Raw genomic sequence first — 12,633 nt, forward strand, 5'->3', positions numbered from 1 at the left:
CTGAACACCCGTGAGAGGTCAAGGAGCGATAATTATAGACCTAAAAACCTACCAACATCATCACTTTTGGTATTTCCTGGTCTGAAAACATCCTTGAATTTTTAGGGGTTTTAAAAGTAAAAATGGTAATAGTCACATCTTTTCCCCATAAAGTAGTCTGTAAAGCGTCTCACAAAACACGATGGACGGACAGAATAGTGACTTACACAGGAAATAAAGTTGAATCAAAAAGATTGAACAATCTGGTTTGCTCAATTTGACAGGATTAGGTCTTTTTTACATCGATTTAAAGCGTATTTTATGCGACAGTCAAAATGCTGATCAAGGATAAGGTAAGACCAGCCATTTAATTGGTGGCCAAGCCCGCTAGTTTACATACTGAATGGTCATCTCATCACCGATCTAGCTATCTGCCGTAGCTAAATATATGAATAGATCTGAAAAGCGCTATATAGTGGGCATCGCAGCAGGCCATTGGCATACCCGTATAGAATGCAGAGTTCGTTAACTATACTGAACCAAAATGTAAACGCCGCAAGCAACAATGAAAGATTTTTCAGAGTTACATTTCATATAAGGAAATCAGTCAATTGAATTAAATTCATTAGGCACCAATCTATGGATTTCACAGGACTGGGCAGGGGCGCAGCCATGGGTGGGGACTGGGAGAGCAGGGGTGCAGCAATGGATGGGACTGGGAGGGCAAGTGCGCAGCCACAGGGGAGCCAGGCCAAGCCAATCAGAATGAGTTCTTCCCAAATTCCCAAATATTTTATTTCCTTTTGGATGCAGGTATGTGGTTTTATCTATGTAAAATATGTTATGTATAATAAGGAGAGACTGTATTAATTTTTGTATTCAAAAATCATTTTGATGCACTGAGAGAAAGAGGCGACGATTCTCAGAACATATGTGCTCTACAAATGTTTTATTTCCTTTTGGATGCAGATGCAAGATGCAGAGAGTGAGTTCTGCTTAATTAAAACTACCTGATCTCCAAAGTCCACGTCTATAGTCTCAATCAACCACACACAACGCGGAGTTACAGCGGTGCAGTATAGCACCGGTTACATTGGTGCCTTCTAGACCCGGATTCATCGTTGATCGACGTCAGCTCAATCACGCTGCTGTTCTAGAGACTAATTATATCATTGAGGTACTCTTGCCGCCTTGTGGCAAAAATCGGAACTACAGTCTTTTTTCCTGTTTATTTTTTTTCTTACAACGATGTATTGAGAGCGCTGTTTATAGTTAACCAACATAGAAGTGTGTTCATCCAACAGACATTTTAACGTAACATTAGTGGTTTAGTGGCATGGCATCTTATAATGGTGATGAACCCAAATTCACTGCTGGGAGGGGGAGGTTTTTCTCATACTCTGATCAAACCCCTGTAAAGTGTGTAGGTGCAGGAGGTTCCCCCATGCTTTGCTCCACAAAAAAATTGGATGAAAGTCCTTCATTTGGTGTTAATCCAAATGCCCTTGTAGATGGTCTAGCTGGTCACTCAGCTAGCCCAGGAAATAGGGAGCTCCATTAGGGAAGAACTACAGAGTGGCTGGTCCAGTACTTGAGCCACCAGTAAGTACAGAAAAGATAAGTGATCATCATTCAAATAAAATCAAATGTATTTATATCGCCCTCCGTACATCAGCTGATATCTCAAAGTGCTGTACAGAAACCCAGCCTAAAACCCCAAACAGCAAGCAATGCAGGTGTAGAAGCACGGTGGCTAGGAAAAACTCCCTAGAAAGGCCAAAACCTAGAGAGGAACCAGGCTGTGTGGGGTGGCCAGTCCTCTTCTGGCTGTGCCGGGTGGAGATTATAACAGAACATGGCCAAGATGTTAAAATGTTCATAAATGACCAGCATGGTCGAATAATAATAAGGCAGAACAGTTGAAACTGGAGCAGCAGCACGGCCAGGTGGACTGGGGACAGCAAGGAGTCATCATGTCAGGTACAGTGCCTTGCGAATGTATTCGGCCCCCTTGAACTTTGCGACCTTTTGCCACATTTCAGGCTTCAAACATAAAGATATAAAACTGTATTTTTTTGTGAAGAATCAACAACAAGTGGGACACAATCATGAAGTGGAACGACATTTTTGGGATATTTCAAACTTTTTTAACAAATCAAAAACTGAAAAATTGGGCGTGCAAAATTATTCAGCCCCCTTAAGTTAATACTTTGTAGCGCCACCTTTTGCTGCGATTACAGCTGTAAGTTGCTTGGGGTATGTCTCTATCAGTTTTGCACATCGAGAGACTGACATTTTTTCCCATTCCTCCTTTCAAAACAGCTCGAGCTCAGTGAGGTTGGATGGAGAGCATTTGTGAACAGCAGTTTTCAGTTCTTTCCACAGATTCTCGATTGGATTCAGGTCTGGACTTTGACTTATCCATTCGAACACCTGGATATGTTTATTTTTGAACCATTCCATTGTAGATTTTGCTTTATGTTTTGGATCATTGTCTTGTTGGAAGACTTATCTCCGTCCCAGTATCAGGTCTTTTGCAGACTCCATAAGGTTTTCTTCCAGAATGGTTCTGTATTTGGCTCCATCCATCTTCCCATCAATTTGAACCATCTTCCCTGTCCCTGCTGAAGAAAAGCAGGCCCAAACCATGATGCTGCCACCACCATGTTTGACAGTGGGGATGGCGTGTTCAGCGTGATGAGCTGTGTTGCTTTTACGCCAAACATAACGTTTTGCATTGTTGCCAAAAAGTTCAATTTTGGTTTCATCTGACCAGAGCACCTTCTTCCACATGTTTGGTGTGTCTCCCAGGATGGCTTGTGGCAAACTTTAAACAACACTTTTTATGGATATCTTTAAGCAATGGCTTTCTTCTTGCCACTCTTACATAAAGGCCAGATTTGTGCAATATACGACTGATTGTTGTCCTATGGACAGAGTCTCCCACCTCAGCTGTAGATCTCTGCAGTTCATCCAGAGTGATCATGGGCCTCTTGGCTGCATCTCTGATCAGTCTTCTCCTTGTATGAGCTGAAAGTTTAGAGGGACGGCCAGGTCTTGGTAGATTTGCAGTGGTCTGATACTCCTTCCATTTCAATATTATGGCTTGCACAGTGCTCCTTGGGATGTTTAAAGCTTGGGAAATCTTTTTGTATCCAAATCCGGCTTTAAACTTCTTCACAACAGTATCTCGGACCTGCCTGGTTTATTCCTTGTTCTTCATGATGCTCTCTGCGCTTTTAACGGACCTCTAAGACTATCACAGTGCAGGTGCATTTATACGGAGACTTGATTACACACAGGTGGATTGTATTTATCATCATTAGTCATTTAGGTCAACATTGGATCATTCAGAGATCCTCACTGAACTTCTGGAGAGAGTTTGCTGCACTGAAAGTAAAGGGGCTGAATAATTTTGCACGCCCAATTTTTCAGTTTTTGATTTGTTAAAAAAGTTTGAAATATCCAATAAATGTTGTTCCACTTCATGATTGTGTCCCACTTGTTGTTGATTCTTCACAAAAAAATACAGTTTTATATCTTTATGTTTGAAGCCTTAAATGTGGCAAAAGGTCGCAAAGTTCAAGGGGGCCGAAAACTTTCGCAAGGCACTGTAGTCCTGGGGCATGGTCCTAGGGCTCAGGTCCTCCGAGAGAGTGAAAGAAAGAGAGAATTAGAGAAAGCACACTTAAATTCACACAGGACACCGAATAGGACAGGATAAGTACTCCAGATATATCCATCTGACCCTAGCCCCCCGACACATAAACTACTGCAGCATAAATACTGGAGGCTGAGACAGGAGGGGTCAGGAAACACTGTGGCCCCATCCGAGGACACCCTCGGACAGGGCCAAACAGGAAGGATATAACCCCACCCACTTTGCCAAAGCACAGCCCCCACACCACTAGAGGGATATCTTCAACCACCAACCTACCATCCTGAGAGACAAGGCTGAGTATAGCCCACAAAGATCTCCGCCATGACACAACCCAAGGGGGGGGCGCCAACCCAGACAGGATGACCACATCAGTGAATCAACCCACTCAGGTGACGCACCCCTTCCAGGGACGGCATGAGAGAGCCCCAGTAAGCCAGTGACTCAGCCCCTGTAATAGGGTTAGAGGCAGAGAATCCCAGTGGAAAGAGGGGAACCGGCCAGGCAGAGACAGCAAGGGCGGTTCGTTGCTCCAGAGCCTTTCCGTTCACCTTCCCACTCCTGGGCCAGACTACACTCAATCATATGACCCACTGAAGAGATGAGTCTTCAGTAAAGACTTAAAGGTTGAGACCGAGTCTACGTCTCTCACATGGGTAGGCAGACCGTTCCATAAAAATAGAGCTCTATAGGAGAAAGCCCTGCCTCCAGCTGTTTGCTTAGAAATTCTAGGGACAATTAGGAGGCCTGCGTCTTGTGACCGTAGCGTACGTGTAGGTATGTACGACAGGACCAAATCAGAGAGATAGGTAGGAGCAAGCCCATGTAATGCTTTGTAGGTTAGCAGTAAAACCTTGAAATCAGCCCTTGCTTTGACAGGAAGCCAGTGTAGGGAGGCTAGCACTGGAGTAATATGATCCAATTTTTGGGTTCTAGTCAGGATTCTAGCAGCCGTATTTAGCACTAACTGAAGTTTATGTAGTGCTTTATCCGGGTAGCCGGAAAGTAGAGCATTTCAGTAGTCTAACCCAGAAGTGACAAAAGCATGGATTAACTTTTCTGCATCATTTTTGGACAGAAAGTTTCTGATTTTTGCAATGTTACGTAGATGGAAAAAAGCTGTCCTTGAAATGGTCTTGATATGTTCTTCAAAAGAGAAACGGAACCTTGAGGAACACCGAAATTTACAGTTGATTTGTCAGAGGACAAACCATTCACAGAGACAAACTGATATCTTTCCGACAGATAAGATCTAAACCAGGCCAGAACTTGTCAGTGTAGACCAATTTGGGTTTCCAATCTCTCCAAAAGAATGTGGTGATCGATGGTATCAAAAGCAGCACTAAGGTCTAGGAGCAGGAGGACTGATGCAGAGCCTCGGTCCGATGCAATTAAAATGTCATTTACCACCTTCACAAGTGCAGTCTCAGTGCTATGATGGGGTCTAAAACCAGACTGAAGCATTTCGTATACATTGTTTGTCTTCAGGAAGGCAGTGAGTTGCTGTGCAACAGCCTTTTCTAAAATTTTTGAGAGGAATGGAAGATTCGAAATAGGCCGATAGTTTTTTATATTTTCTGGGTCAAGGTTTGGCTTTTTCAAGAGAGGCTTTATTACTGCCACTTTTAGTGAGTTTGGTACACATCCGGTGGATAGAGAGCCGTTTATTATGTTCAACATAGGAGGGCCAAGCACAGGAAGCAGCTCTTTCAGTAGTTTAGTTGGAATAGGGTCCAGTATGCAGCTTGAAGGTTTAGAGGCCATGATTATTTTCATCATTGTGTCAAGAGATATAGTACTAAAACACTTGAGCGTCTCTCTTGATCCTAGGTCCTGGCAGAGTTGCGCAGACTCAGGACAACTGAGCTTTGAAGGAATACGCAGATTTAAAGAGGAGTCCGTCATTTGCTTTCTAATAATCTTAATCTTTTCCTCAAAGAAGTTCATGAATTTATCACTGCTAAAGTGAAAGCCATCCTCTCTTGGGGAATGCTGCTTTTTAGTTAGCTTTGCGACAGTATCAAAAAGGAATTTCGGATTGTTCTTATTTTCCTCAATTAAGTTAGAAAAATAGGATGATCGAGCAGCAGTAAGGGCTCTTCGGTACTGCACGGTACTGTCTTTCCAAGCTAGTCGGAAGACTTCCAGTTTGGTGTGGCGCCATTTCCGTTCCAATTTTCTGGAAGCTTGCTTCAGAGCTCTGGTATTTTCTGTGTACCAGGGAGCTAGTTTCTAATGAGAAATGTTTTTAGTTTTTAGGGGTGCAACTGCATCTAGGGTATTGCATCTAAGGTTAAATTGAGTTCCTCAGTTAGGTGGTTAACTGATTTTTGTCCTCTGGCGTCCTTGGGTAGACAGAGGGAATCTGGAAGGACATCAAGGAATCTTTGTGTTGTCTGTGAATTTATAGCACGACTTTGGATGTTCCTTGGTTGGGGTCTGAGCAGATTATTTGCTGCAATTGCAAACGTAATAAAATGGTGGTCCGATAGTCCAGGATTATGAGGAAAAACATTAAGATCCACAACATTTATTCCATGGGACAAAACTAGGTCCAGAGTATGACTGTGACAGTGAGTAGGTCCAGAGACATGTTGGACAAAACCGACTGAGTCGATGATGGCTCCGAAAGCCTTTTGGAGTGGGTCTGTGGACTTTTCCATGTGAATATTAAAGTCACCAAAGATTAGAATATTATCTGCTATGACTACAAGGTCCGATAGGAATTCAGGGAACTCAATGAGGAACGCTGTATATGGCCCAGGAGGCCTGTAAACAGTAGCTATAAAAAGTGATTGAGTAGGCTGCATAGATTTCATGACTAGAAGCTCAAAATACTTTTTTTTTTTTTTTGTAAATTGAAATTTGCTATCGTAAATGTTAGCAACACCTCCGCCTTTGCGGGATGCACGGGGGATATGGTCACTAGTGTAGCCAGGAGGTGGGGCCTCATTTAACACAGTAAATTCATCAGGCTTAAGCCATGTTTCAGTCAGGCCAATCACATCAAGATTATGATCAGTGATTAGTTCATTGACTATAATTGCCTTTGAAGTAAGGGATCTAACATTAAGTAGCCCTATTTTGAGATGTGATGTATCATGATCTCTTTCAATAATGACAGGAATGGAGGTGGTCTTTATCCTAGTGAGATTGCTAAGGCGAACACCGCCATGTTTAGTTTTGCCCAACCTAGGTCGAGGCACAGACAAGGTCTCAATGGTGATAGCTGAGCTGACTACACTGACTTTGCTAGTGGCAGACTCCACTATGCTGGCAGGCTGGCTAACAGCCTGCTGCCTGGCCTGCACCCTATTTCATTGTAGAGCTAGAGGAGTTAGAGCCCTGTCTATGTTGGTAGATAAGATGAGAGCACCCCTCCAGCTAGGATGGAGTCCGTCACTCCTCAGCAGGTCAGGCTTGGTCCTGTTTGTGGGTGAGTCCCAGAAAGAGGGCCAATTATCTACAAATTCTATCTTTTGGGAGGGGCAGAAAACAGTTTTCAACCAGTGATTGAGTTGTGAGACTCTGCTGTAGAGCTCATCACTCCCCCTAACTGGGAGGGGGCCAGAGACAATTACTCGATGCCGACACATCTTTCTAGCTGATTTACACGCAGAAGCTATGTTGCGCTTGGTGATCTCTGACTGTTTTATCCTAACATCGTTGGTGCCGACGTGGGTAACAATATCTCTATACTCTCTACACTTGCCAGTTTTAGCTTTAGCCAGCACCATCTTCAGATTAGCCTTAACGTCGGTAGCCCTGCCCCCTGGTAAACAGTGTATGATCGCTGGATGATTCGTTTTAAGTCTAATACTGCGGGTAATGGAGTTGCCAATAACTAGAGTTTTCAATTTGTCAGAGCTAATGGTGGGAAGCTTCGGCGTCTCAGACCCCGTAACGGGAGGAGTAGAGACCAGAGAAGACTCGGCCTCTGACTCCGACTCGCTGCTTAATGGGGAAAACCGGTTGAAAGTTTCTGTCGGCTGAATGAGCGACACCGGTTGAGCATTCCTACAGCATTTCCTTCCAGAAACCGTGAGAAAGTTGTCCGGCTGCGGGGACTGTGCCAGGGGATTTATACTACTATCTGTACTTACTGGTGGCACAGACGCTGTTTCATCCTTTCCTACACTGAAATTACCCTTGCCTAACGATTGCGTCTGAAGCTGGGCTTGTAGCACAGCTATCCTCGCCGTAAGGCGATCGTTCTCCTGTATATTATGAGTACAGCGACTGCAATTAGAAGGCATCATGTTAATGTTACTACTTAGCTTCGGCTGTTGGAGGTCCTGACGAACCGTGTCCAGATAAAGCGTCCGGAGCGTAAAAGTTGAGGGAAAAAAACGAAAATATAAACAGTAATTAAAAAGTAAAAACCGTAAAGTTGTCAGGTAGCAAAATAGGTTGGCAACAAAACGCACAGCAACTCGTAAACAAGTCTGCAAGTTGTGACTGGAAATTCAGAGTGGGTAGGATATGTAGATCTCAGTCAAATTAAGTTCATCATGCAATCAGACATAAAGGAACCTCCTACATATAGAGGAGATGTTACAGACAAATGCTCCATTCATGAATGGGAGGAGTTGATGAGAATATACTTGAGGAGGAAGGGATGTCCGATTGGGGAACAATCAGATGAGATAATTAGTCGATTATCTGGCAAACCAAGAGACATGGTAAAGATACATTTACGCAATGAGACAACCGTTGATCCTACAAAGAAGCCAGAGATTGTATTTGACATTCTGAAACAGAAATTCAGCGAATTGGCCTATTCATGCATGCCCTTGGCTGATTTTTACAATACTAAACCTGTACCCGGAGAGGCTGTTATGGAGTATTGGGTTCGATTGAACAAGGCCGTAGATGTCGCTGACGAGGGCCTTAAGAGACAAGGAAAGAAGATTGACTCCGATGTCGTTAGGATGTTTGTAACATACTGCCCTGACCCCAAACTGGCAGCAGTATTCCAATACAAGTCTGCTGAGAAATGGACTGCGAGTGAAGTACAGGAGAGAATCTATGAACATGAACGCCGCAGGAAAGCCACCATGTGTCAATCTACCTCTGTATCCTCAAAGCAAGTAACAGTACATCCCCAGATAACTCCATGTGAAGGCGGGGTCAACTGATAACTGATGTAATTTACTCATGTTACCTTATAACTCTTATATGGCTCTATCATGTGGACAATTGAATATTATTTCTGAGGTGTTTTTCCTGTGGTTCCATTTGTTGCCAACATTTGTTGCCACCAGGTGACATCTCTCATTTAAACATCTTTGGCCAGTGCATACGTGAAAATGATATCATTTGAATAAAGTGTAAACAGATTATTACAGTTACATAAGTGGCAACAGGGAAACTATGACAACATTGCCATTACTGTTGAAAGTTTCCTTTTTTCTCTCAATTTTTACCCCACATAGTTTTTTTTGCATCGATAACGACAAAAAGCAAAGTCTCAAATTTTAAGCAACATTTGGTAAAAATAATTTATTCTCCCAGGGCCACAAGCCATGTATGTTCTCTGTACTCTACGACAGGTTTAAAGTTCATGTTCTGTAGACCTATGACACTGACGCTACATGATACATTTGGCTGTTATTAAAATATAAATCCCAATGCATTTCAGCACACTGATATCATAATTGAGGGTCTATTGCTGTCCTCTTAAAAGCTGGGAAAAAAACACCTTTGCAGAGTGGATGAAGCCAACACATACTGTACCCTACATTATATGAGCATAACACTCATAGGAGTTTCACCTACTCAATCGTTCTCAGAGCGGAAAGGATTATGATTGGTTGCATCAGGCAACCAATGAAAAAGAAGAGGCGGGAATACCAAACGGAGAGCAGGCAGGTAGACATGTCACTTGATAGGCAAAATAAACACGTTTGGGGAAAAAGTGAGGGAGGAATAGGAAGTACAAAATTCTGCAGGAGCGAGCAGCAAATAAGCAAAGTTGAATATAGTTCTTCATTTTGTGCATTAATGTCCTGTTTCCAGTTAGTCTAATTAACTGATTAAATACTAAATGTGATGCAAGCTAAAATTAGTTAGGTAAAATGTGTTTTCTACGTTAGCAAGCCAACAGTTTAGCCTTAGTTACCAAGCTGCTAGCTAGCTCAACAGTTTTAGTCTTACAGTGCCTTCAGAAAGTATTTGTACCTTTTGACTTATTCCACATTTTGTGTTACAGCCTCAATAAAATGTTTAAATATATATTTTTTAAATCACCCATCTACACATACCCCATAATGACAAAGTAAAAACATGTTTATAGAAATCTTTGCAAATTTATTGAAAATGAAATCTCAATTACATACCCTGAGTCAATACTTTGTACCAGTACCTTTGGCAGAGATTACAGCAGTGAGTCTTTCTGGGTAAGTCTCAGAGCTTTCCACACCTCGATTGTGCAATATTTGCCCATTATTCTCTACAGAATTCTTCAAGCTCTGTCAAATTGGTTATTGATCAACAGTAGTGTATATTTGGCCTTGTGTTTTAGGTTATTGTCCTGCTGAATGGTGAGTTTGTCTCCAAGTGTCTGTTGGACAGCAGACTGAACCAGGTTTTCCTTTAGGATTTTGCCTGTGCTTAGCTCTATTCCATTTATTTTGATCTTAAAATATTCAGTCCTTGCCGATGACACGCATACCCATAACATGATGCAGCCACCACCATGCTTGGAAAGTATGAAGAGTGGTACTCAGTCATGCGTTGTGTTTGATTTCCCTCAAACATACTGTAATGCTTTGTATTCAGGACAAAGTTACTTCTGACCTAATTTTGTGCAGTTTTACTTTAGTACCTTATTGCAAACAGGATGCATGTTTTGGAATATTATATTCTGTACAGATTTCCTTCTCTTCACTCTGTAATTTTGGTTAGTATTGTGGAGTAACTATGTACAATGCTGTTGATCCAGCCTCAGTTTCCTCCTATCACAGCCACCTACAATCTCTAAACTTGGCTTGTCAATTTGATCTTGGGGTGGGCTACTGCTGAAAAGTATAGCCAACAATAACCAGGTTCACTTATGACAATCTTTCAAATAGCGTTACCATTGCTAATGATAGCCACAGCAGGTGTTCATGCAAACTAATTATGCCAAAATAAGAAAGTGTTACAGTTCAAGAGTAATCAGGACACTGGGAAGTCCAGAACACTGAGCACTCTCATTGAGATCATCTTCTTACAACCAGATGGTCACATCTTGGCTATTTTGTGTAGATACCGGCACCGCACTACTGGATTTAGGGTACATCTCATCAGGATCATAGCATTTTGACAACCATTAGAAACAAACACCATTGTAAAGTACTCATTTTATTGAAACATGCTCAAGTCAAAGGACTTCATATCCATACTGGGGATAGTGGAAAGTGATGCACCCTTCAGGCCACCTACAATTAGATGGCTGTAGAGACAGAAAAGACAGCCATCCCTGGAACAGGTTGAAGAAGTGTTAGTAACATGCATCTCATTGCCGTTGGGGGATGTTACAGTAAAATAACCAGCACACACACACACCTGACAAGCAAAGTGTTCCAGACCATTACACCAACCAGTCAACTGAATACAGAACACAATGACAGATGAGTAGGTTACAGGTTCAAGTTCATTTGGCATCAAAGCTGATACAATTAAAAGCCAAGTGTAAACTATAGTCTTCAATGCCAAAATCACCAACCTTGTTCTACAGTAGGATATTTTACAAATTCACTGGGGATCCGGGTTTCAGAGTTTTCCACTATTGTGAGCGGTCCAAGAACAGAGTTTTGAACCAGGCCCTGGGGTTCTGAGAAAAAATATATATAAGTTACTTCAAGCTGCAGTCCCATCAGAACCCATCAGCTCAAATGAATATGGAACTACAGTTAGTCAGGCTTGAAATGAGTGCCTCAAAATACCTGAATCCACACCCCTCTTCAACCGAGGCTTGCAACTCGAGTCACAGCACTTGCAGAGGTCACTTTGAGACGGGTCGTCCAGCAGCTCCCATCTATGAATAAAAAAAGTTTGCTGTTGCATTGGCACTAATGTCATTATGGTAGTTATGTGACCAATACTTACTCTCCAGTCTCTTTAATGTAGTGGCAGGCCTTCTTTTCTATATCAAAAACCTCAGGGTCCCATGCCACAAGCTTACAATGAATATACACCTGGGGTGAAATAAGAGAACAGTCAAGAGCTACAGTATGAAAACCAACCCAGTCATACCGAGAACTTGTGGTCCACTCACTTCCTCGCCTAGGCAAACTGGACAGTAACTGCAGGTAAAGGCAGATAGCAGACGGGTGGTACCCGTAGGCAGGAACCTGGAGTTCCCAGTCTTCCCATCTGCAAGGCAACTGAAAATGCATTGTGCAAATGAGCAGACAAACAGAACTTCCATCCAGCAAATAAGCTAACTTTAAAATGTATTCAATACTTTTCAACATTTGAGTAGGCCGTTTAGCGCTAGGCAGTCAAAAACCAAAACGTGCACCCTACATGGCCATAGCCAGGTCTGGTACAAACCCTTGTTGGTGATGATGGGGTACACCAGGCTCGCAGACTGCAGTTCTGGTGTTGTGGCCGCCACACACTCCTCCAAGAGCAGCAGCAAGGGCTGATGGTCCTTCTGATCCACTGCTGCCCAGATGGGGATGAAAGAGCCCAGGGGAAACAGGCTGCTCTTAGCCAGACCAGTAAGGTCTTCTACATGCAACAGAGGGGAAGGGGCGCAATGCTCATACGTACTGTACAGCCACAGGTTTCAACTAGCGTCGGGCAGTGTCCTCTGCTAGGAATTTCTTTACCAGGTAAGTAGCCTGAACATATTCTTACAATAATTGATGTTGTATGAGTCACTCACCATTGAGGAGTGCCATGTGGAAAACCAATCCTCCATGACCCTCAGCACTACCATAGGCAGGGATAAGGAATGGGGGAATCCATCCCTCAGGTCTACATACAAGGGGGAATGTTTAGTTTAA

The 12,633-nt window shown here is 42.8% G+C and overlaps 1 protein-coding gene across 1 annotated transcript; it reads right to left on the reverse strand.

Moving 5' to 3' along the window:
• Positions 1-10,963: 10,963 nt before the first annotated feature.
• On the reverse strand, positions 10,964-12,627 carry LOC116369256 (uncharacterized). Its single transcript, XM_031819392.1, has 8 exons — positions 12,513-12,627; positions 12,175-12,355; positions 11,898-12,006; positions 11,729-11,817; positions 11,566-11,657; positions 11,346-11,453; positions 11,186-11,227; positions 10,964-11,099 (listed from the first exon to the last, which is right to left on the reverse strand). The coding sequence occupies exons 1-7, from the start codon at positions 12,526-12,528 to the stop codon at positions 11,211-11,213; spliced, it is 612 nt and encodes a 203-aa protein (XP_031675252.1). The 5' UTR covers positions 12,529-12,627; the 3' UTR covers positions 10,964-11,099; positions 11,186-11,210.
• Between the last annotated feature and the right edge of the window lie 6 nt (positions 12,628-12,633).

The sequence above is a fragment of the Oncorhynchus kisutch genome, unplaced genomic scaffold (assembly GCF_002021735.2).
Source record: "Oncorhynchus kisutch isolate 150728-3 unplaced genomic scaffold, Okis_V2 scaffold2107, whole genome shotgun sequence".
Taxonomy (NCBI): domain Eukaryota; kingdom Metazoa; phylum Chordata; class Actinopteri; order Salmoniformes; family Salmonidae; genus Oncorhynchus; species Oncorhynchus kisutch.